Source organism: Rhipicephalus microplus, chromosome 4 (genome assembly GCF_043290135.1).
Source record: "Rhipicephalus microplus isolate Deutch F79 chromosome 4, USDA_Rmic, whole genome shotgun sequence".
Classification (NCBI taxonomy): Eukaryota; Metazoa; Arthropoda; class Arachnida; order Ixodida; family Ixodidae; genus Rhipicephalus; species Rhipicephalus microplus.
This window is the reverse complement of record NC_134703.1, coordinates 107,849,873-107,874,206: the sequence shown is the minus strand read 5'-3', so window position 1 is coordinate 107,874,206 and position 24,334 is coordinate 107,849,873. Positions and strand designations below refer to the sequence as shown.

General features: G+C 40.4%; 1 protein-coding gene across 1 annotated transcript; it reads right to left on the bottom strand.

Moving 5' to 3' along the window:
• Positions 1-243: 243 nt before the first annotated feature.
• On the bottom strand, positions 244-24,311 carry Mccc2 (methylcrotonyl-CoA carboxylase subunit 2). The gene is made up of 17 exons (XM_075893473.1): positions 24,100-24,311; positions 23,875-23,941; positions 23,386-23,470; positions 23,175-23,276; positions 20,478-20,605; positions 17,848-17,960; positions 16,094-16,207; positions 14,895-14,959; positions 13,100-13,199; positions 10,476-10,571; positions 9,400-9,472; positions 9,240-9,316; positions 7,894-7,960; positions 7,443-7,599; positions 6,767-6,881; positions 1,995-2,080; positions 244-467 (listed from the first exon to the last, which is right to left on the bottom strand). Exons 1-17 carry the CDS (start codon positions 24,229-24,231, stop codon positions 350-352), a joined length of 1,695 nt encoding a protein of 564 aa, XP_075749588.1. The 5' UTR covers positions 24,232-24,311; the 3' UTR covers positions 244-349.
• Between the last annotated feature and the right edge of the window lie 23 nt (positions 24,312-24,334).

The window sequence follows — 24,334 nt, the reverse complement described above, 5'->3', positions numbered from 1 at the left end:
CGAGATACACAGGGCAGGCACTATGGCCACATGTGCTCTGAATCTCGTCATTCGTATCCGTCTCACGCTTAATCTTTCTCAAGTAACTGCCTCTTCTAGTCCACTTTTGTGGATTTGAGAGAGTGAGCAAGGTACAAGCATACAAAGCGGTCGCTACCTTGAAGAGGTGCACTTATTGAAACGTTGGCTCTACCAACATTTCCTGTATAATGATCTTTTCTATCTGAAGGCAGTAGCACAAAGTGAATTGTTTCTTACATTTATTCTCACGCAGCCCACGAGAACTATGTACACATTACGGCTGTGTTGTCATGGCACGTACAAAAGACGAATAGACGGCACTGTCGTTTCACATTCTGAACACTCCGAAGTGGGTGGATGGAATCACGGCGTTCAGCGAAGCACTTAATGAGAGTCCAAGCACTTTTCTTGTGTCCACGGGGTCTATGACACCGTCATCCCAGATCCTGCATCAGAGGGGGGGAAAAAGCTAGACATTATTTTTTTGGAAACACGGGTGTTCATCACTACTTTTGTTCATGCTGGAACAATGAGAACTGTTCCTGGTTAGCTATATTATCTGGATTTAGATTTCTTTTTATAGATGCACTGCATGCACTTGTGGCTCAATCAGCCTTATTTGTAAATTCATACATGTTATTTAATGTACAATATAGGTGGCTGTCAAGTAGACATTTTGGCCTTGGGGAAACAAAAGAAAACTGCTACTGTGAAGAAGTGCTTCTTAAATGGGCAGTTGCTTTCAGCCACACTGGTATGTCAGCAGCAGGTGTGACAGTGATCAAATTCTTTTTGAGAAATGGTTCCACAATGTGCTTATTTTTTTTAATCTACTTGAGGCATGAAAAACAGCCTGCACATTCTTGTAAAAAAATGTTTGTACATCTAAAAAATGTCAAGGTTTTAGTAAACTAAATTTAAGCCATTTTCTTGCCATAATTCTTCAGTTATCTGATAAACTTAAACCAGTTCAAACAACTTGGAGCCTTAGTTTTCTCGCTCTAGAGTTGAACCGAATTGGAAACACTTCCAGTTTGACGCCATAGTTATGGAGCAGTAAACTGAAAGCAGTGTTAAAGTGAATGGCTCCCTCAGGAGCAGAGCAGAAGAAAGGTTTTATTACCACAATGTTATGCAATCAGTATTTTTTTATGTAGACGATGCTACGCCTATCGTCTTACTCATTAAGCTTCTGTCACACCACTTGTCATTGCCTCTGAAGCAATGTTATTAGAGATGACATATGCAGGCATGCACAATGTACCTGACAAGGTTGGCTGTAATTTCATATTGTGACACTGCACAAAGAAAACAGGAAGAAATGTGCATGCGCTGTCCTTCTCTGTGCACCCATTTATATTGCAGTGTGCTATGATGCGACTTGTACAAGCTCAACTGGTCTCTTCACCACATTACTTCAGTCATGATGTTAAACACATGATAAGACAGATGCTTGGGCTAGTTGGTGATTGGGAATCAACATATTTGCACAGTGCAAGACTACGAGTAGTTACGACGTAACTACAAAAGAAGAGATGCTGCGATCTTTCTGTCCTTGTCTCTTCTTCTGTAGTTACGTCGTAACTACTCGTAGTCTTGCACTGTGCAAATATGTTAAACACATACCGCTAGATCATTCAGTGTTAATAAACATCCTTAGTGTGCAGTGCATACAATTAAAAATAAACAAAGGTGCTTGCAGGAGAAAAGTGAGCATGCTTGATTGGCATTGACAAAATGCATGCACAACTATAGATAAAACATAGGACAATATAAAAATGTGGTTTTCCATTTCAAGTCTCCTTTATCCTTTCTGGCTTACTAGTGTGCACACTCACCTTCTCACCATTACACCTAGGAATCAGCATTTCTGTTATTTTTCTTTGATTCATGCCTTCGTAACTCTGGTTACATCAAAGCTGCTGTGCTGTACACAAAACATAAATGAGTCATCGGTTATGTGTGGTGCCTACCTAGCACTAGCGTAGTATGGGTTTCCTTCAGTTTCATACTTCTGAATTATGGGATCCCTGATGGCCTTCTCATCTTCTTCTGTCCACTAAAAGAAAGATGACAGTGCACAAGACCACCAAGGGGATAAATATTTGTGTTGCGCGTTAAGGCATACAGGAAAGAAAAGAGATATTCTTGAATCCAGGTAAGCTCCTATAAATTGCATGTCTGCTCTCCTTCTTAAACTATACAACTTTTGCTCCTCTGTTTCAAAAGCTCACACAATAGTGTTACATCATGTCGGTAAAGGAAGGACTCATACCGTGCTCTAGATCTGGTGGCAAGACAACACTTTCACGTACTGTCACCATTTACTCCGTACAGGTATGCAAAACTAAGATGCCTCTGTGCACAGTACAAGCAAAGAGATACCAAGACTTTTTAACGAAGCCTACCGACCATCACTTCTACGATCTTTGAAGCTTACTGATTCCGGTGATCTCTTGCAAATTAAATTGTGGCTTCATGCAAGTTTATTACACAAAAACTTTGCGGAGCGAGCAGGCGTGCTTTGACACTGCAATGATGGCACTGAGAAGAGGAGAAGGGTATACACATGTGGGAGAGAAAGTTGAAAGAAAAATTAAGAGAGTTTGTGCAGGGCTCAATGACAATTGGTTGTTTCAATGATGATTTCAAAGCATTCGCACTTGGCCACAACAAAAAGGGTTCACATTTCAGCGGTCTATTGTACACTGATGCCCTGAGTAGGCATGCGATGGTGCCTCCAAATCAAGCAGTCTATTGATTAACAAAATGCAGTACATGAAGCTGCTTTAGCTTAAATGTAAGAAACTCTATGGCGCCAAGAAGCAGCAGGTGAACAACAAGACTTAATTGGCAAGAACAGTGGTCTTTTATGATTTATACTTACCCTTTGACCTTTTCTGCATCCATGTGTTGTTTATATTTATACACAAAGCACCGAAGTAGTCAAATGCTGTTGATGCAGTTACAGCATTTTTATTCCATTCGTACATTATGTTTCATCTGAATGTCAATATTATAAAATTAAAGTCAAGGCACCTAAGCACTATCAATCAAAGCCTGCTGCACACAATACACGCTGAGGGGCACTGTTTAACAATAAACAGGTGAGACACTTCCCAGAACATGCTATGCTGTATATTCACCAAAACCAAAGGAATGCGATGAGGATTACACAACTCTGAAAGTAGCACAGGACTTTTTACAGCACATTTAGAAAACCAGCATTATTAAAATGCTTATGTGCTCTGAAAAAGATGTCTGTTTCTATAAAACATTATAAAAATGCATCCTACTCCTCCTATCCTCCCAGTGTTTTCCCGGTGGAATATTAACTTAAGTTTGTTAGCTGACGAGCATGACATTTTAACACAATTCAGGAACAGATAATAATAACCCACACTAGTCATTACTGCCTTGCTTCAATTATATGTTTGAAAGATTTGCCATAAATAATTAAACATTTATTATTTGTGCTTTATGATTATATATAATCATAGCAATTACACTTTATATTTACAGTAACTTACTGTAACAGTAGTGTTAGCCTCATAGTTTATCTGCCAGATGAGGCAGAGCTACTTTAATTAACTAGACACAATCTTATAAAGAACATCTTTGAGCAAAAAAGAAAGCAAGTCATAATGTATAGTAGCCAAAGGTTATTATAATCTACCACACCACACCTACCATAAAGCAGAAGTGTGTGCACAAACATGTTCTGACTGGTGTGCAGCACCTGCCCACACTTTTGATAAGCTTTTCGCGACATCACAGGTGACAAAAAGCTGTGACATATCACACAGTTTGAGCACACGGCTTCTGGTCATATTAACCTTGTTAGCTATACAAATAAAATACACGAAACAAACAACAGACTAGCGCATCCAATCATGTAAGCAAATACATACAATATATGCATAACTATGACATTAGTTCTCACGGGCTTGATTTTCGAATGGTTTGAGAGGCCAGTTTAATGATTAGGGCGAAGTCTGGTAAACCTAATTTGCATGGTGATGCCATGTTTTCAATTAATAGTGCCACATGTTAAACACCACTAGTCTTCCAGAACATAATTAAAAGTCAAGTGTAGCTAAATTTTAAATCACAGCAGGCTAATTTGAGATGGCATAAACTTGGGGCAGCCTCCAAAATGTTTAGACTTAAAAACAGTCGGTGCAGCACGAAATATTACATAAATTTTTTTTTTCACCCAAAAACTAGTAATTGCAGTGTTATTATAGCACGCCAAAAATTACATCGGCTGTGGAAAAGAAAATTATACACAGGACAGTTTTTCCGAGATTGCTTCAATAATAAACAATCATCTTAACTAAGCTTCTTCAAATATTCTATCACTTTCAATATTCGAACGTATGTCAATGCATTCAAATTCGCTTCGATACGAACTTAAACTTCAAAGTATTCAAACTGAATGAATAGGTGTCTATTAGTCCCCATGTAACCCCCTTGTAAAGGTGCTTAGCATTGGAGAAGCGCTATGCCGTGAATACTCCTTCCCCAAAAAAATAGGCACTGCCACGATGCCCCACTTCAAGGTTAAACGAACATATTACTTTCACATCGATCCTTCCTTTTCTAAGTTAATAGGCATTATAGCTTATATGCTTTAAGTATAGTAAATTTTAAAACACTTTAGAGGTTAAAACTTGCATTCTACCGAAAGCCTACTATTCTAAGTTGATTCCACTTGCTTTGAACCAAAAAGATTGACATTTTCACACGCCCTGTTTTAATTTAAAAATATATATATATTGTGCAGGTTTGTTGAATCACGTCAAATATGCTCATTTTTCTTTATGGTTAATATGTCATAAATACAATTCAAATTCAATTCAAAACTATTCGATCGAATTTGCTTTGAACCTAAAATTTACTATTCACACAAGCCTAATTTTAACCAATTCAGCCTAACAACATTATGTAAAACTTTTAAAGTGTGAGTATTCAGTGGCTGCCAAGTCACTGCGGCGTCATAGGGAACAACATGCCGATACTGTCGCACGGGCAGCTCTTGAAGGAACACGAGAAGAAGCCATACCACTTTCGCGGACCGATGCTACCAGTAATCTTCGACGTCTTGCGCGTGAAATCACGTTTTCACTGTGGTGCCCACCAAGCGATGAGGCGAATCGTCAACACCACCTGTCCTCTTTGATGGTTCTCCGCATGTCCACTGGGCTCGACCGAAGAGAAGCCACCCTTCTTCATCGCTTATGGCTAGGAGTGGCATTTACAAAATCTTATTTCTTTGTCATAGGAATGGCGGACAACGCTCTCTGCGATGCCTGTCTTTGCGAAGAGACGCTACACCACATCCTGTGCGACTGTCCATTGTATGACATCCAGAGACAGTCACTGGCGTCCGTTCTTGCGTGCATCAACAACAGCCAAATGTCTGTGGACACTATTCTGTCAAGTGCCTTAGAAAAGACATTGCAACAGAAGGGGATAAAAGCGCTGTTGAAATTCCTACTCGACACGGACTTGAACAAGCGGCTGTAACAGCAATGTCACACACCGCAAAAGACAAGACTGGACTATGACTGAAGGTGCGCGTGTGTGCTGCCGAATGTGCTGTGTTTATCTCTTTTCCCTCTCTGCTGTCTATCTTTCATCTCCCCATCCCCCTCCCATATGCAGGGTAGCAAACCGGTTGCCTATAGGCTGGTTAACCTCCCTACCATTCTTTTCCTCCTATTTTCCTTCCTTCCTTTAAAGCGAGTACCTAAAAAATGCAATTGATCAGACTTCAGTAGACGTGAACAGCGTTCCAAAAGAATAAACTGAACCCAGTTTCTAATTTTTTTTTACCCCCTCACATCATACTTAATAGCACTAACAATACTAGTACACCAGAAAGTTTTCTTTGAAGCAAAATCTAGCATCACTTTTTTTAAGATAAGCATAAATACTCATTTCTCTTGTTTCTTTAGCAATGCTTATTCGTTCATTCACATGTTCTCTCATCCATGTAATCTCTCCTTCATTTATTAGTTAATCCATTCATAAACTATCTATGCCCAACCTACTTAAATTTATTTTCCAAGAGGAATTCCCTGCACAACCTCTCTCTCTTCATCCATCTATTATTTCGTGCCTTCTTCAAAACGCGTTATCATCACATCAGCAAGGTCATGGAGGACATAGAGTTTCCTAAAATTAACTAGAAGGAACTCTGTCGCTGCGATCGTCTAGCGACCATAGGAATGATGGGTAGTACACACATTTGCCTAGTCTTCGTACTTGCGGATTGTGAATCGTACTCGCGGTTTCATTTATTGCTGTGTTTCGGTTTTGTTTTGAAAGAAAGATTCCACCCTTTTAAACTTCGTAACCCGATTTCGAAAGGTAAGTCTAAAAAAATAGGGTGGCAAAGTGCAACTGCTGAACATTTGCTGATTTCTGTTTTGTGAGAGAACATCTCCAAGCCACACGAACACACACACGGAGCCAAAAGCAGGCCAGAAGTATGAAGATTAGACAAATGTATGGACTACCCATCATTCCCATGCTCGCTGAAGCGCCGTTTGTTGCAGCTCCCATGCACACTAGCGCCAGAGTTCCCTCTAGTGTATATTAGGAAACTCTATGACGGACGAGAATAGTGCTAGCACTGCTGTAAAAATTCCATTTCCTGTCTCTTTACGCTATCTTCAGTACGGAATAAGCAATTATGGTATACCGATGAGGCGGCATGCAGTACTAGGCATTTACTTACGGGCTTCTTCTCCCTGGCTCTCTGATCCTTGGCAATGGTGGTCAACACGCCTGCTGCCTGCTCACCGCCCATAACGGAGATGCGGGCATTCGGCCACATGTACAAGAACCGTGGCCTGGAATGCAGACAGAAAGTTGTATCTGCATATACAAACTGAAAGCATACGGAAAGTTCTATTTTCCTCATAGGAGATAGTATGTAACAAGTTAACTTCTGAGACCAATACTCCATAGGCTTCATAACAACATTTATATAAGTAGTAATATAGCAGTGTAGTTCACTTCTCTGTATTCACTTTTCGGGATATTGGAGAAACGTTAGGTGCAGAATTCAATCAAATGCACTGTATGATACAGGTTCACAAAGCTTCAAAATTTCTTATACTTGCTATGTTGCTCGGCAAAAACCATTGCTACCGTAATCAGCCTCTCTTATGTCCACAGCCTGGCAATGACCCTTCCAAATAATCTCTAACTTGAATCCTGTCCTGTGTAGTAATAATAAATATTGACCCTTCCAAATAATCTCCAACCTTGTTATGCTGTCCTGTGTGAGCAGACTCCATTTTGTGCTTACGAATTTCTTAATTTCGTTGCTCCTCTTAACATTGTGTCATCTTCAGCCACACTCTACATCTTTTAAGCATTTCTGTTTCATCGTGAAAAGATGGACTTACGAGTAGGAGCGACCACACATTCCATAGTTTCCAGCACCGTATGAACCACCAATGAGAACCGTGAACTTCGGCACGGTAGCACACGCTACTGCAGTGACCATCTTAGCACCATGCTTGGCAATGCCTCCAGCCTCAGCTTCCCGTCCAACCATGAACCCTGAAACACAGTAGGCACAGCACAACACACAGTGCTGAGTCCAGGTATAGCAGATGGCGAAGTTTTCAAAGTGACAGTGCAACTTGGCGAAACCTCCAGGATCAACTGTGGGCCGTCGAGCAAGCCCGTGAGGCGGCGAGGAGACAGGTTCTCCAGTCGTCCTCGAGACGGCTTGGGCCCAGGCCACAAATTTGCCGGAGTTATGAATAAAGTTGTTATAACCACTACCAACATAGTAAAGAAAATAATCTTTCTATTGCATGCATTACAGACAAAAAAAAAACCTTCGCTTACCAGTGATGTTTTGCAGGAAAATCAGGGGGATGTTTCGCTGGCAGCAGAGCTCTATAAAATGCGCAGCCTATAAAGTGAAGAGATTCCCACAATTCCATTTTGAGCATTCTATTCAGTGTACTAGTAAAGAATAGGTGCCACGACATGCAAAAACAATTTCCAATGGTCGTTTGATTTCTTCAATTACCGTATTAAAAAAAGCTCTCCAATCGCCCATAACTTTATTCATTAACAAGATTCCATGTGTTAAAGCACATAAATAAGGCTTCTATAGCAAGCAGCCTCCACCAGGCAATGTTTCCATGTTACTAATATTTGCATTCAGTCACTTCTTAAGCACTGTAGTGGTGTTATGTACTCCTGAAAAACTGCACTAGCTAATGAGTAGGATAAAACTGAAACAGACAAATACTGTCCCATGAGTGATAAAAAAATTCATGCCAGTTGCATCAAAATCGAGCTGTATTCTGGGTCGTCGCTATAACGTAAAGCCACTACTTTCGTTTTACTTTCAAGGGCAACATTTAGGGCCCTGTAATTTGTTACTGGGTATAATGAGAACGGGCTTGATCTCAAGATGACCTTCCAGACTGCTCATGAAAAATTAGGCAGAACAAACAATTATAAATTATTTTCAGTTATGTAGCTTTGTTGCTATAAGCACTTTGCTAATAGTGAACAATATTTTGCCTGCGCCAACACTGCCCATTTGTCACACAATGTTTCAAAACCATAAAAACCTTACACATTATAGCAACATGCACACACTAAGCAGTGCATTAACACGCCAAACAAAACAAGCTTTTTAAGGATAGTTATGTAGCCCCTCAAGAATACCTTTTCCGAAAGAAATACAAGAACGTTGCATGGGGTTTGTTCTGCCCAATGATTACTTCGGCACAGGCCACTCGTAGCTGCTGGTGTCAGTGGATTCTTTCACATATAATAAACAATTAGCCTGTTAGTACAATCCTGTCAACCATTTTGGCATGTATACGTTACACCACCAACCTCTATTTGCTAAGAATGCATCTTATTCAACACTACGTTGCAGGCCATTGCAACTGTTAAGTCACACCCGGCTAAGTAAGGAAAAGCAGATCAATTGTCAACACAGGTACAGCCCTAAAGACGTCTGCGTGTCTTCTAATTCATGTCATCCAGGGAGGCAAGGCAAAGATGTCAGAGCATGTAATGCTTATTTGTTCCTGTCAGAGTAGGAATTCCTGCCAAAAAGTATTATTAGTTTTTCGAAACATTAATGTCAACTATTTTGTTAACTATCATAACAGCAATAAGTGCCAACAAGTGCATCACGTACGATGACTTGACCTCTTCCGACTTACTTTTTGTGCAGACTCCGAAAAGAGAACCCCGTTGTTTGCAATAATACCAACGGGGAATCCGTATAACCTTCCAAAACCTGAGAAGTGAGACAATTAAATCAGCAAGCACAAAGGTGCAATATATTATAAAGATAAAGAAAATCAAATTCTAATTGTTTACCTGTAACAAGCGTCTCTCCATACAAAGCTTTGAATTCATCGAATTTACTTCCATCAACTATTCTTGCAATAACCTGTAATATAGTAGCTGCATGACAAACTTCAAATTTCTGACATTTTGCAAAGGAGGGAAACGGGATACCTTTGGAAGCCAGCCAAGCCATAATGCCTAAGCTACTGCTATTAAAGTCTACTAGCCCCCTAATAGTGACAGGCAGATGATATGCACATGGATTCTATACATATGCGCAGCAATTTTCACTTGAAACAAGGGAACAACTACTTTCAAGTTGAAAAGCAAAATTAAATGTACTCATGTTATCTAAATGATGGAGTAAAAAGGCTTTTTTTTTAACTGAGCTACAGGAAAGAAGGGTAAATTTAAGGACTGATTTTTTCTTTGTTAGACAAAGTAATAATGAGGACTAACGGGCGATGCCAAGGAAAGTATAGGGGATGCTATTAGTGGTAAATGTAATGTAAATGTGAAGAAAAAAAAAGTGGATGAAAAGATAACTTGTTGCCAACAGAGATCGAACCTGCAACCTTCGAATAACGCATCCGATGGCCTACCACTCAGCTACAGTGGCGGTCATCCCTACATCCACGTTACGGGGTGTATACGTGCATTTGAACGTGGGCGCACCAGTACGAGCCACCAATGGCCACTGAGGGGAGTGTAGAGCACTCTTTATTTGCCTGTTGGCATCACGTAGCACGTGGTCTTATATCTAGCTGGCAGCTGACCAATAATCCCTCCTATACTACCTGAAGGCACCAAGTCTACGAGAACAAGACCCTCGCTATTAATGAACGAAAGAAGTGTAAATATAAGGGCTTGTTCTGTTCTTTTTCGCACTGAAGGTTCACTGCCTGCCGGGTACAAGTTATCTTTTCGTCCACTTTTTTTCTTCGCATTTACGTTAAAATTACTTCTAATAACATCCCTATATTTCATTGGCATCACTGTCTGTTCTTTTTAACTGAGCTGGTGATAACGAGCAGCTATATTTGATCATCTTTAATAAGCACGATTTGACCACAGCATAGCACAAGAAATGCACGTAAAGGTAATACCTCTCGCACATCATACGGTTTCTTGAGATTGTCCCCCACAATACCATATATATCATCCAGATCTAATGCTGGCTCCTCAACCTCTGTAGTCACCATCTGGAAGTAAATGCCAAGCTTTCATAGATATACAAGAAAAAAAAACAGTATACCATTATTTTGCCATGATAGATTTCTTTTATTTCTATTAGCGACCGGCTACAATTAATTGGCAAATAACTGCAGTCAATGCACCTTAACTCCCTGTCATAATTTCACAACAAAAAGGTAAATGTGCAGTCGTGTTCAATATAAACTGTCACATAAGGGCAAAGGTAAAAGAAGCCCCAAGCTTGCACAACTACATGAGTAAGCATACATGCAGAGTTCAAGGACTCTGAATCCGGAAGATTTCTGCAACGGGGCAAGGGTCGCGCTGAATTATTAGCACCCATTTTTTTTACACCAAAATAAAAAAAAAAACATAGTGAAAACCAAGATAAAGGGGAGGGGGGGGGGGGAGAGAGCTCAATCACAACATTGGTGTGGCGGTCTTATAATGACTTAGAGCGGCCGAACACACGAGGGTAGGGCTTCCCACTAAGGTGAGAGTCTCAAAGGGAGAGCGAAAATGCTCCCGAAATTTCGCATCATCAAAACAACTAGCAAAATCTATTTCCATCAAAACAACTCCCGTATGTCTTCCTGGGACACGCATGAACTGACAGGACGGCACAGCTGGCTGCGCAAAAGCGCAGGTGAAAGCTTTACTCGCTGCTACATTCTTTGGACAGGAACGCCAGAACGCTTCTAGCCTTTTCTACATCTTTACTCTTTATTGCCTTTGATCTACCACAGCCTTATCCGCTTGCCCCCTGAGCTCATAGATCGCTATTGCGTCACCACGACTGTGTTTGGACTGTGGTTGCGGCAAACGGTAGTTCGTTTTCAGTCCGCGAGCACTGGCTGTGCACGTGCTTTCAAAACTAGATCATTTTATGCTATCTATGATCGCATATTCTGCAGTTTTGTCCACTGTGTTTCCGGAAAGCAGCGTTGCTTTAACAGGTTGAGCATTGGATGTGTGCACACTTTCTGAGTTCTGCCATTTACGCCGTCGCCATACATGATCCTGTCAAGAACGACCGCGGTCTAGTACACAGCAGTTGTAGCAACAACCACATGCATTGTAGAAGACAGTGTGTCGCTGGTCGCATGCGTACTTCCGAAGCTTTGAGCATGCAGCTCTCGGCCTTCGTTAGACGGTTTCGGTACTAAAGTTCGTATCACCTGCCGCGATTGAGAAAAGTGTTTAAAACATCTGAATTTCTGCCCAATGAGCACAGTAGAATTTGACTGGGGAATATCATGAATTCGCATCTGCCGCGGTTTCGCATCAGATATTCTACTGTACGTTTAGATGAACGTTTCCTAAATTTGTTTACAATAAAATTCCGGTTGGTTCGCAGAAAGCCTAGTGCGGATTGATCTGCATTTTTGTCAATGCGGTCAGATCATGCACAGGAATTTCGATATCTGGGAGATTCTCAAGACAACTGTACAAACTAAAGAAACGGTCTAAATCCTGGAGTCTTCCAGACAATCCGGGAGACTTGGCAGGTATGAGTAAGACATTAAAATGATTGACATAATATCAGTACTACTCAAAATGGTGCCTAGTTAACAGATTCTTCTTGCGTCAGCATTTACCTTGTACTGTTGGAGCTACTTTGGCCATGCACACCATGGCACAACTCATACTGAGTGCGAATGTAGATCTTTTAGTCACAAAATACCAGGAACTACATTTTATTTATGTCATTAGAATGTCACAATGCCAGTGAAATTTCGTAACACAATGCTTTCGCTCTTTTTTTATTGGATATTTGACTTCATGAAGCCAGAACAGCAACATTCATGGCTCCACTGGATGTTTAACATCGAACTATTAGAGCTGTGCGAATAACAAAATATTGGGTGTGAAGCGAATTTGAATATTCAGTTCGAATCAAGTCAAATATATTTCGAATATTTCTAGAATATTTTTCGCGTAGGTTGAAGAAAATTTCAGAAAAAAAGCTGGAGAATATTTCTAAGAGTACTCTTACAAGATAACAACATGAAAATGTTTCTTCTGGCTAGGTTGATAGAGTGCTGATGGGTTGATGTTTCTGTTGTGTAATACCACCCAAGATAGAGCGCGTGTCGTATTTAAGATAAGGTGCTCATAGAAGTGTCTGGTTCTCTGACGTTACTGTTGTGTTCTTTGTTAGCTTATAAGACCACCGCATGTGGGTGGTGAGATCATTCTGTGTATTGCAAGTTGCAATAAACGTGTTTGTATTGGCTAGCTGACTACAGAGTCGTTGAAGATACAACAGTTTCAGAGTTATCAAGAATAGAAAATGCAGAGGCGTAGCAGTGCCTGAAAGGCAGCTTTGCTTCAATATGAGAGTGTAATGGAATAAAGCATATTGAAACATATTGAGAAATCTGAAGAGGCCACTGAAAATTATATGTTGACTTTGTTTGATTTTGTGAAGTTCAAATAGTAAAATCATACCAAATAGCAAACACCATGAAAAAAATGTTTGAAATTTTGAATACTCGACACCCCTATAAATTAGGTTTTTCGATAAAGTGGTCACCTGAGTTGGCTTTCTCCTGTTCAAATTGCCAACAATCCGCCGTGTAATATGCAGGGCATGAACCTCATCATTGGCATAATGGTCTGCTACACCCGATAGCCTGAAATAAAATTAAAGCATGAGTTCTTTATTTTGCAACTTTCTCAAAAATTATAACAAGGCATGCTCTAGAAAACAGAGGGATGACATTTACTGAAACTGTTCCTTCTTTATTTTCCCACATAACCAGCAAGCCTAGAGCCATATTACGTTTTACACCATTGCAGTGCACAATACTTGACATCATCTAGCGTAATGTCAAGCTCTTTCTATCCTCGAAACTGGACACTCAATACAACAGGCAGTATGAAGCTGCTAGTATCACATTCAAAGGAAAAAAATTCTTGCATAGTATTACTCTAGAAATTTTTCACATTATATTTGAATGTAAAAGGATTTAAGGTGTGCATATGAAAGCAACACACAGGCATCAACCACAAGAAATTGAGCATAGTGAAATAACTGCAGCAGTTAAGGTCAGAATTCCACAATAGGAACTGATGCACCGGCAGGCAAGCCATTATATGGTGAAAGCTGGACACTTAAAAAACCCACATTTACTCACAAATGAATGCGTATATGTCTGATTGCATTTTTTTTTCCCCGTGCGTGAAATTATCTTTTCCAAGTGGACTGATTCCACCATATTGTCTCCATTCATCTCTCCGTGACAATATGACATAAGCATAACGTTCGATACAGCCATAACCTTATAAAATACGGTTTCCTAAAAATGACTATAAATTCTATGTTGTCTTGCAGCAAACGCACTGCGAACTTCCTTGTGTGCAGTCACTTGGCTTAGAAAACATTTCAGATTATGTTTGCAAGCCATGATTTAAGTACATGTTCTAACCACCAATTTCATGCTGCCTGTTCACCGACCAAGTGATTGACACTCGCAGAAAAGCCAACCTCTTTCTATTACCCCTCCCCCCCCCCCCCTCAAGAAGCATGCAAACGGGCATTCAAGGCAAGATACCCTGTTCAGCGAAGAAGTAAGAGCAAATGAAGAATCGTGCTGACAGTACAGAGATCCATTTCACTACTTTGCACGTCATATTTACTGAACAGCTTGGTTCAACCATCAAAAACACGACATTATGGAAAAACAATGATATTATAGCAGCATTTAATATAAACTCACATAAAATAATTCATTGTAGCATTGATTTAATGCTTCATTATTTCTCTTACACAGTAGCCTAAATACAAACTTTCTCGGAAAGCAAATTTGGATGGTACAAAACTCATGCTTCTTCTTAATGCTAGAAAATATGAATATTTATTGTTATGTCATAAATTTAAGTACATAGCACATGCTAGATATATCCCTTGTCATTATTGCATTCTTGCCATTATCCTGCTTGAAAACCAACACAAATGCACATCCTTTGCAAGCAGAAATTTTATGGTGCAAGTAGAAATTTTATACAACCTCCAATAATTCACTGCGATTTATTTGACCTGCCTTGAAATTCACCCCTGTCCAAGTACAATGCATACTCGTGCACTTACAGATTGTGTCTTTTTCTTTAATGCCAGATAATTTGAACTAGTTTTGCTAGTGCCAACAGAATAAGTTGATGGTACTAATTTATTGCATTAACTTTTTATAACAACGTTATCTACCACTTGCTTAACTAGTCTTCAGTGTTCATAGTTAGGTACATGTGGGCACTAAAGTTTGTGCACAACAAGCCCACATTTGTAAAGAACCTTGAGCATTCAAAGTCGAGAAAATGCGTTTAATCACCGGCAATGTACGTCGGCACCACCCAGGTCTTCAGCACTAATCTCTTCCCCAGTAGCAGCTTTCACCTGAAACAAAACAAAGCATGTCTGTATGACGCTGAAACCAAGCTCAACTGCTGGCACTGATTAAAGGGACACTAAAGTCAAATAAACATTTACGTCAGAGTGAAAGAGAGCAACGACTACCCACATCCTCCTTATTACCGCACTTTCATGTGTACAACTCACATAAAATGTGCAATACATTTGCAGGAAAAGTCGAGGAAAAGTTTATAAGTTAATATTGGTGTGCTATGTTGGAATCTTTTCTCTTTTTTTTCTGTGGGTCATAATAGAAGTACGGTTTAAATGCAGGAGTTAGTTATACACAAGAAAACGCACGATATTTGTTCACATGGTTGCATACAAGGACACTTAAAGGGGCACTGCAACACTTTTTGAATGTGGTAAGGAAATGCTTGCAATCAATAGTCAAGGTTACCACCGACACGTTAGCCAGATATCACAGCACAAGTGTGCAGGAGGAAATTTACACTCAAGTTCTCTAAGTCATCTATAAATCGCTCGCTGTTCTCTCGACATATGATATCATGAGCAGCACAGTTACTGCTGCCGCAGTAACTATGGCGCTCACGATGCTCAAATAACATCTCATGCAGAAATATCTTACTTAGGTTCAATATTCATTGTGAACATATTCTACAGAAATCAATTTTAAGTTTCTCTAATATACTGCACGATTCATCATATCTACCTTCATTACATCTAATGTCACTATGGTTTAGTTTTCACCATTGCTCCACTACAAAATATTATCCACCCTTATGGCCAACATAACTCAATAAGTGTTCAGAAAGGCAGCACAGGTATCGCTGGGTATACCAAAACTGATGCCACAGTTTGACATAGATAACGATAGCAAAAGAAGTGGTTGATAATTGAAAAAGGTTTGTTAGGTCCCTTTAAGTCTTAACAATAACCATTATTACCTTATCACAACCGTTATTTGATTATAACCTAATTCCTTAAACAATGTTCAACAACACTTGAATCATGAAGACCATTTGATTTGTTTGCAATCATAAATGTAAGAAAATGTCACTTTCTACACTACGCTCAATGTGGCACGACCACTTTGGTGATGCACATTGTGTATAGGGCTTTAAGGAAGCATAACTACGCATACAACATAAGGCATACCAGTGGGGGCCCTGCCAGGAAAATGGTTCCTTGTTTTCGTACAATCACAGCTTCATCTGACATGGCAGGCACATACGCCCCTCCGGCAGTGCAACTTCCCATTACGACAGCAATCTACGTGAAAGAATAAAAGAGTCGTACGTACCTCAAAACAATGCTGTTGTGATACGGTGACCACTTTGATCATAGGGCATGCTAAAAATGACAGAGTAAATCTTGAATTCAACCAAAACTGGCTGCTCATAATCATCCACTGGTGCAGTGCGGTCACTAGGCCCAGGCAAGCTAGTCACAATGTGATGCAAGTGTACTAGCGGCTACATTAGGTATGAGAAACTGCCACAGCTGTTATGGTAGCTCTACTACGTAAATAACACACACCTTCAGAGATTTCTTACTGCTTTCCCACAGTTACCTTCTAATTGTACATCAAACTTTGGCAAACGAGTATGCTGTAATGCTATTTATACAGATGAACAAAGTTGTAATAAATTACAGATTTTGTAACACATATCATTAGTGGCATAAAAATCTCACCAGCTTTTCGCAGCTCCATAAATTCCTGATTACTCTGCTTTACATTAGGTACATTACATTAGGTACTTTAGACCCAACTCTCAGTCTTTGAATTCCGGAATTACGCCGACGAGACGCTACTATGCTGTGCAGATTATGGTTGGGCGTCGCATTTACCAATGCGTACGTGTTCCACATAGGAATGGCTGACACTGCTGCATGCGACCATTGTGGCAGTGATGAAACAACTTGGCACATTCTCTGTGAATGCCTACAATACAGCTCGCAGAGACAGTCACTCTAAAATGCACTAGATGAACTGGACAACCATCCTCTTTCGGAAGAAAGAATCCTGCGCTGCCGACAGGACTTTATGTCACAGAAGAATACTGTGAAGGTGCTCCTGCGTTTCTTGCGTTCAATCGGCTTGTCCAAACGACTGTGATCGGAACTCCCTGAATGTGTGCGCATGTGATTTTATTTCTCATTTATTTTATATCTCTTTATATCTATCCTCTTTCCGACCCTTTTCTCCAGCCCTGTACAGGGTAGCAAACCAGTTCGTCTAGGTTAACCTCCCTGTCTCTTCCTTTTATTTATTTCTCTCTCTCTCTTTCTCTGCTTTACATCAGTAGACAACACTTGAGATTAAATGTGCACGACACAAAACACCAAACTGAACATCAGTAAAGTTGAAAAGCATAGCAAGATGAGCAGTTTGAGAAGGTTGCTCGGTGACCAGTAGTAAACAGCACAGAGACATAACATTACAAAAGAAAAAAAAAAGGAGTGATGTGAACACTTCTTGTCAATGAAGCAAAGTTCTACAAGTCTCTAAAAGTTTCATTAAGAATTTCGCTTCAGAGCATTGATATCAACAAGGCCTTGCCTTTTAGCAGTGCAATCCTCCTGTCTGTGTCTCAAATCTTATGCATTACAATGGTGCTCTTTCTTGATTGTGTGCTCTGCCACATTCATGACATGAAAACTAACCGCTTATCTGTCTGACTATGAAATTATACGTTTCCAGTGTGGTTTCAATCATGATCCGAGTTAGCATTAATGTTGATGTCTCGGTGAAAAATTGCTAAAGGAGGTTGCAGAGTTCTTTGAACTTGAGTTACCAGAAGTGACTTCCTCAGATAAAAGCACAACCAGAGTACAAGTAAACAACTCAAGTACAATTTCTCATGTGATCAATTCAACTATTTTGTCAGTAAATGTTAAGTGCAGTGTACCTGAGGGATGCCCATGGAAGACATGTTGGCCTGGTTGTAGAAGGAGCGACCAAAGTGCATTACATCCGGGAACACTTCTGCCTGTTTTGGCAGAAATGCTCCGCCAGAGTCAACTGCGCATATGCGAGAGAGAATAGTAAGGCATCAGATATTTTTTGAGAAGAACAGGCCCAAAGATTACATCTTCTCTACTTGAGCTCCCAATGTTAGAAAATATTTCTATGCTTGACAGGGACCAGCTGGTAGGCTGCTTGGCATAGCACAAGTGTGAAAGCAAATTACTGCAACCATTGCACATACACAAGTAAATACATAAACACATGCAAGACATGTGCTTACAAAAAAAAAGTGATCAGAAAAAAAATTTCATAAAGAAGAACAGGGATGAACTCCTATGCTGCAATTGTTCTTGGGGAAAGTTATGCAATTAATAGAGAGATATGTCCCAAATACAAACATGACAAATTTAAAATTCAAGGTTATGATGAGAAATATCTCTTAAAGCAAGCAATTAGATTTGGGTGCACGTTAAAGAACCCCAGGTGGTCGAAATTTCCGGAGCTCTCCACTACGGCGTCTCTCATAATCATATGCTGGTTTTGGGACGTTAAACCCCACATATCAATCATTAAAGCAAGCAATCTATATAAGCATGTGGGCACACGCTCTTGATGATGAATGTTGTTGCTGTCAGCCTTGGTACAAAGGCAGCATTGTTTAAAAGGCTGCATGAGACCCAGAAACTTGCAAGTGTGTCATAGAATGGAGGTTTTTCATGAATGTTATCGTGACATTGTAAACCCTAATTAATTGTGTTATCACAGAAATATATTTGTCTGTCACTAACAACACATAAGTTTATATCATAACTGTAAACTGGATACTATATATATTTTTACATTTAAAATTCATTGAACATCACTTAGCAGTTAGATCTTCCTCAGACACATAGTAGTATTCAGTCCATAAGTAATCACGCAGCACAGGTTATCACTAGTTCTCTCTTCTTGGAAAAAGAGCGCAAAACAGACACAAGAACTGAAAAGTGGAATACACGAAATGACTGTTCACTTTCTGCTGACAATTGTCTAGAAGGGGGACACGGCATTTGGAGTGGTAAATTTGGTCAAAATGTTCACTTTCTGAATTTTTTTTTTTCTGCAATCCTGAGGTCATCTTTCACATCATGGTAAAATATTACATCAAAATAAGCCGTACAAGTTGAGAAAAAGGCACATTACTAGTGTGCTGTCATCAAAACCGATAAGAAAATTTCATTTTAGAAAATTCAAATTCCTAGCTTTCTCTAGGCACAGTGCCACCATATTGGCATCACCGTAAAGAGGACAGATCAGGGCTAAAGATGGCCACAAAGCTGCATTTCTCCAATGAGAAATCAAGCCAGTCTCCTTCAGAGTTCAGTTTTTTTTTTTTTTTCTAAGGTTTGAGTACCATCTTCTTTTTCTTCGAGCGTCATTTTCTCAGCTTTCATTTTTTGAGCAGTTGCTGTCAGCCATCCCTATGCCCTTTTGCAACAACTAAAGATATAGTCATTTTGTTTTCTGCCCTCAGATCCTGAGACATTGGTGAGTACTGTAAAGCTATCCGTATTCGTCTGCACACCATTCAGATTTTTGTAATTGGCTTTTGTAAAAGTTGTTAGTGAGACAATATGTACAGGACATTTCAAACATTTCTTTTTTTGTGCTCATTTCTATATTGAAAAATGAACCAATAGCTTTACGGCACAGAATTAACCCTTTAAAGTATCCTTATGCACAACTTTTGACGAAATTTTGAGCAATTAATTAATTATATTGGGATGACAATGAGGGTTTATCAAGTGTCATAGCCCAAAAACTACAACAGATAGCGCAAAACTGATTTCAGTTAAGGCATCAGCATAACAAGTTATGTCCGAATACCAAATTCAATCACTTTATGTCCATAAACAACACAGACAGTTTTTATTGCCATGCCTCCCCTTAAAAAGAACATATAGCATATATGCACTTTCGGAAAGATCTACGCCACAGCTTGTCGGTGCTTAACATGAAACATTTATAAAAAATCATTTTTCTCCAGAGTCTCGAAACCAATCATATCACGTCGGCCTTTTCTTGTGCATGCACGGAGTGATGACACACATATAAAATAAACCATGTGTTTTCAACAAATAAATTACAGTCGCGAGTGAGCCCATCCATTGAATTTTCCAGTCTTAGTATTCCTCTCTTTTCCCAAGATAAGACTTCAGCCAAATTTACTGCTTTATTCTATCTTCCATCACGAGATAAGCTACAAGTTTGAGTGTTAATGCTACGAAAAATAACCAACGTAGCTGTTGCCCCAATATTGAGCTATAGCAGCAATCATCAATGCAAGCTTTCTTGTAGGGCCTTAGCCAGGAATTTTCAGGGGGGGGGGGGGAGGTGTTGATGCATACAACCACTAATTTTGGCAACTGGTGAATGATGTGAAAGTGTGTAAATTCTTTAGTATCCCCTGAAGAATTAAAGCATGAAAAAATTTCGAGGGGTGTGAGAACCTCCTCGACTCGCCCCTAGTTACAGCCCTGCTTTCTTGATTATATCAATTCCCCCAAGAGCTGTTACCAGACAGTAGCTTACCAAGGTAAATGCAAGGCAGGTTGTTTTGCTGGGCAATCTCCTGCGCCCGGAGCTGTTTCTTGATTGTCAGTGGGTAGAAAGTACCACCTTTCACGGTAGCATCGTTGCCCACAATCATGCACTCTGTCCTGTTTTGAAAGAAAAAAAGAAAGTGTTTGCTATTGGGACTCTGGCTAATCACTTTTGCACTGAAACATATAGGCAATTGCAAGGACTGGATGCAACATGCTTCAAATGTACAGCAATGTATCAGGTTCACTGAAGTAAGTACGGACAAACTTGGTTGATCAGGGTGAATGGATTAAGCTTCTGAAATTGTGGACAAGCCAGCCTTACTCTGAGTAGTGACTTAAAACTGTGGATGCTCAATACTGTCAGCTGGAATAGCAAAGGGTCAGGTTACACCCTTTTTAGTCGATTCGCCTCAGCTTTGAGTGTCCCTATAGAAAAAACCCGCAACATTCACATCTTAGTTTTTGGGCTAGTTGGTTTGTTCTTAACCCCTTATTGTCAAGTATCGTGAATTCGCGACGTACCGAAAAATATTAAGCAAGCAAGTCACAAAATGTGTGCCGCCTTTAATGCCGGCTGTCAAGTGCTCGTGGGGAACACAGCTTTCAGCATGAAAAAAACCTAGCATCGTTGCGTGTAAGGTATTCTATGCTAGAACCACTTGTTATTTGGCTGATGGCGGGCAAAGCGAAGCACGTACAACGGCTCTCACTTCTTCGTTTTTTCTCATCTGGGTGACTCAAGTTCGGTCATCAATAATTTTGTTTACTTGGTGTCTATGCACTGAAGAGGCAGCACACGACATGCTACGTAGTCCTGAAGTACGGTTTGTTTTTGTTGCGAGATCCTGGCTTCCTGTAGCATATTGAGAATTAGCAACACACCTCAACGCATGCATTAAAGTTGTATTTTAAATAATTTAACTGTGGAATCAATGTAAGGTTGCTGTTTAAAGCTGGAAAAGAAGAACAATTTTCATTCTGTTCGGCGGTTTCATAATTCAGGCATTAAAGGCCTGGTGAAATTTGGAAAAGCAGACTGGAAAACATGGCCAGCCAGATACTCCCGTATCTTCTAGCTATGTTCATTACTTTACCTGCTTTAATAGCTTAGTGGCTACACCTTTGTGCTGCAGCGCTCAAGGTCATGAGTTCAATTCTAGTCAAAGCAGTAACTTATTGAACCTGGCCAAAATCAAGACCCTTCTGCGTACTTATATTTATGTGCATGTTAAAAAAATTATGGTGGTCAAAATTATTCTGAATTACACCGCTTTGACGTGCCACATAATAAGATCACAGCTTTGGCGTATGGCAATGCAGAACTTAACAACCTTCAGCTGGTATGGCTGCAGTGCTAACTGAATGTGGGATGATTCCAAAGATATTACGATCACAATCTAGAAGCACGAACATGAGATTAGCTGATATTATACCATTGCAGGATGATGGCCACAGAAGTGCGAACATTGCTTCCATGGGTATGGCAATGGCACAGCTTAAAGTGCAGTTTAAGTGGCAAAAATAATTAGAAGTCCAAGAGGGCATGGGAGCACAAGCAGTAACTACATTCACATGACATGCGCTAAAAATATCTGTGACGAAATATTTGTGCAGGCATATCTTGTTCCACTGACACGTTTCATAGTAGATTTCAGAAAATTATTTAGACGTTACTTAAAAGTAAAACTCCATTGCCTGTAGAGCTTTCGAAGTTGTTTGATATGAGCAAGATTGTAAAGCAGTTTGGGACAACTCTATCGCTCGTGACCATGGACGAAGAATCATTTAAAAGGTGCAACTCCGCTCCTTGAAGCGAACAGATAATGTCACATTGCCGGAGGGCCAAATCATGCTGGTGGCATCTTGCAGTGGAAAAGGAAATTTCCGCCATTTCAGTTTCCGAGTGAACTGACAGCGTGTGTTGTTTACGTTCCGTCGCAGTCACGGTGCGGGAACGTGTTTAATGCACATGGGCGGCCGGTAGCATTGTTTTTCATTTTTTTCGTAATTGTGGCTTTATGCCACAAGGCACCGCCACCTAAAATGACTCCATCAGAGCATGTTATTTTTGTTTTTTATGTGACGTTATCTGAACACCTGCGGACGGGCCTTTACAGGAGTGTCACGTCCTAAATATTTCTTCCTTCGTGCTCGTGGCGTACTCATTTGCGCAGAGGCGTGCGCATGAGAAATGCTCCTACCCTCTTTCTTGGGGCACAAAATCTGCCCTACACTTTGGCTTAATGGGGAAAAGGGGGTGCAATGAACCTTCATTCTCCCTGATGGAGAACCTTGCAGATGCCTATGCATATGCGCACCCAAGTGTCATTTTTTTTTCCATTGTCCCCAAATGCACTTCAAATATTGCTTACCGTGTGCCAGTAGTGACACGCTGCTGTAAATACAAGTCAAGCAGTGATTTCTGTACCAGACATATGTATTACCCCCATCTATACATGTCAGCCTGAGTGATGCTGGGCAGCATGAAGAAACAGCTCCAGAACAGGACAGATTAGAGGATGCAAACGTCATCCTACTTTAGCACCATTTCTTCATTAAAAATCAGTATGCACCAGCCAGCCCAGTTCAAGACATTAATGTTGGGTAGAGTACATTGATTAATTGATGAAGATACACTCTTTCTTGCCCCCGAGAAGATATAAGCCAATAAGGCAGCACTTACCCACAGACCCTGCCAACGCCTGTGATGATACCTGCAGCCGGAACATTGTCCTTCCCATAAACATTGAAGGCTGCAAGCTGAGATAACTCCAAAAATGGGCTCCTGCAGTGAACAATCAATTAAAGACAGAATATATTAAATTCTGGCAGCTTTTTATTTTATTTTTCGTAAACTATATATATGAGTGAATTCAGTTGGTGGTTATACTCACCCAGGATCAAGTAATGTATCGATTCGATCCCGAACCATAAGCTTGCCCTTTGAAACATGCCGTTGAACAGATTTCTCATCACCTCCTACAGAAAAAAATAAAAATAAAACAGGCGGAATAAGCGCCGAAGTTTTTTTATTATCATTATTCAGAAGGGCAAATTATGTGAAAATCGCTTTTAGCAATATTTTAAGCAATTTCTCAGCATTTTTGTCCGTTCGTTGGCCGCAATTATTTTTATTCAGCGAGTGAGATGTCACTGGGATTTCGGGGGGAAAACAGTAAGAAAGAGAGTGCGAAATACGGAAAACGCCGCGGGGATCGCCGAACACTTCAGGAAGTTTCTATTTAGGCGTTACTTTCACGCATAACATGGCCGCAACTGCTCTCATCTCGAATAGCTTGCGGATATGTCGAAAAATAAACGGTAACTTAATATGTTTGCCTTCACACCGTAAACTTTCAGGAAAGAAATACAGCCGTACATACCTTTCGCGATTTCATCAACGGTGCTCTTTAGCTTGTCAACCAGGGCTTTCATACGTCCATAATTTTCCTAGAAGAAATAGCGAGTTTTGTGTCGTCGTTAGCTGGTGACAACAAGCAGCAACGAAAGTAAATAAGTCCACTCAGAAACACGCGCGACGGTGGCACGGGTGGGGTGAGTTCCGGCGTGACCATACATCAACACGCAATGCTGGCGAGCTCACTTACCTGAAACTCGGCTGAATTCTTGTCCTGAACGGTGCCGATCGTGCTGACAGCATCGAGGTGATAGGTTCTTCGTTGCCTTGGAACACCGTTTACGCGCGTTAAGACGCACCGAGCATAGCGGCTTAAATACATATTTAATACCGGCAACTTGCAGTGTATCTTGAGATCACTCCGGAGCCCCGGGGCTAAACGAAAGCAGCCGAGAAAAGTTGATGTTGATGTCGGTGCGGCAACG

Bases quoted from the DNA above. Each gene is read 5' to 3' on its own strand.
- Mccc2 (XM_075893473.1), bottom strand. From the start codon at position 24,231: ATGTATTTAAGCCGCTATGCTCGGTGCGTCTTAACGCGCGTAAACGGT. The intron at 10,572-13,099 runs GTGACCACTTTA...ATTTACTTCCAG, and splicing joins ACAGGAGAAAGCCAACTCAG to ATGGTGACTACAGAGGTTGA. The intron at 7,600-7,893 runs GTAAGCGAAGGT...ACTGTGTTTCAG, and splicing joins TTTCCTGCAAAACATCACTG to GGTTCATGGTTGGACGGGAA.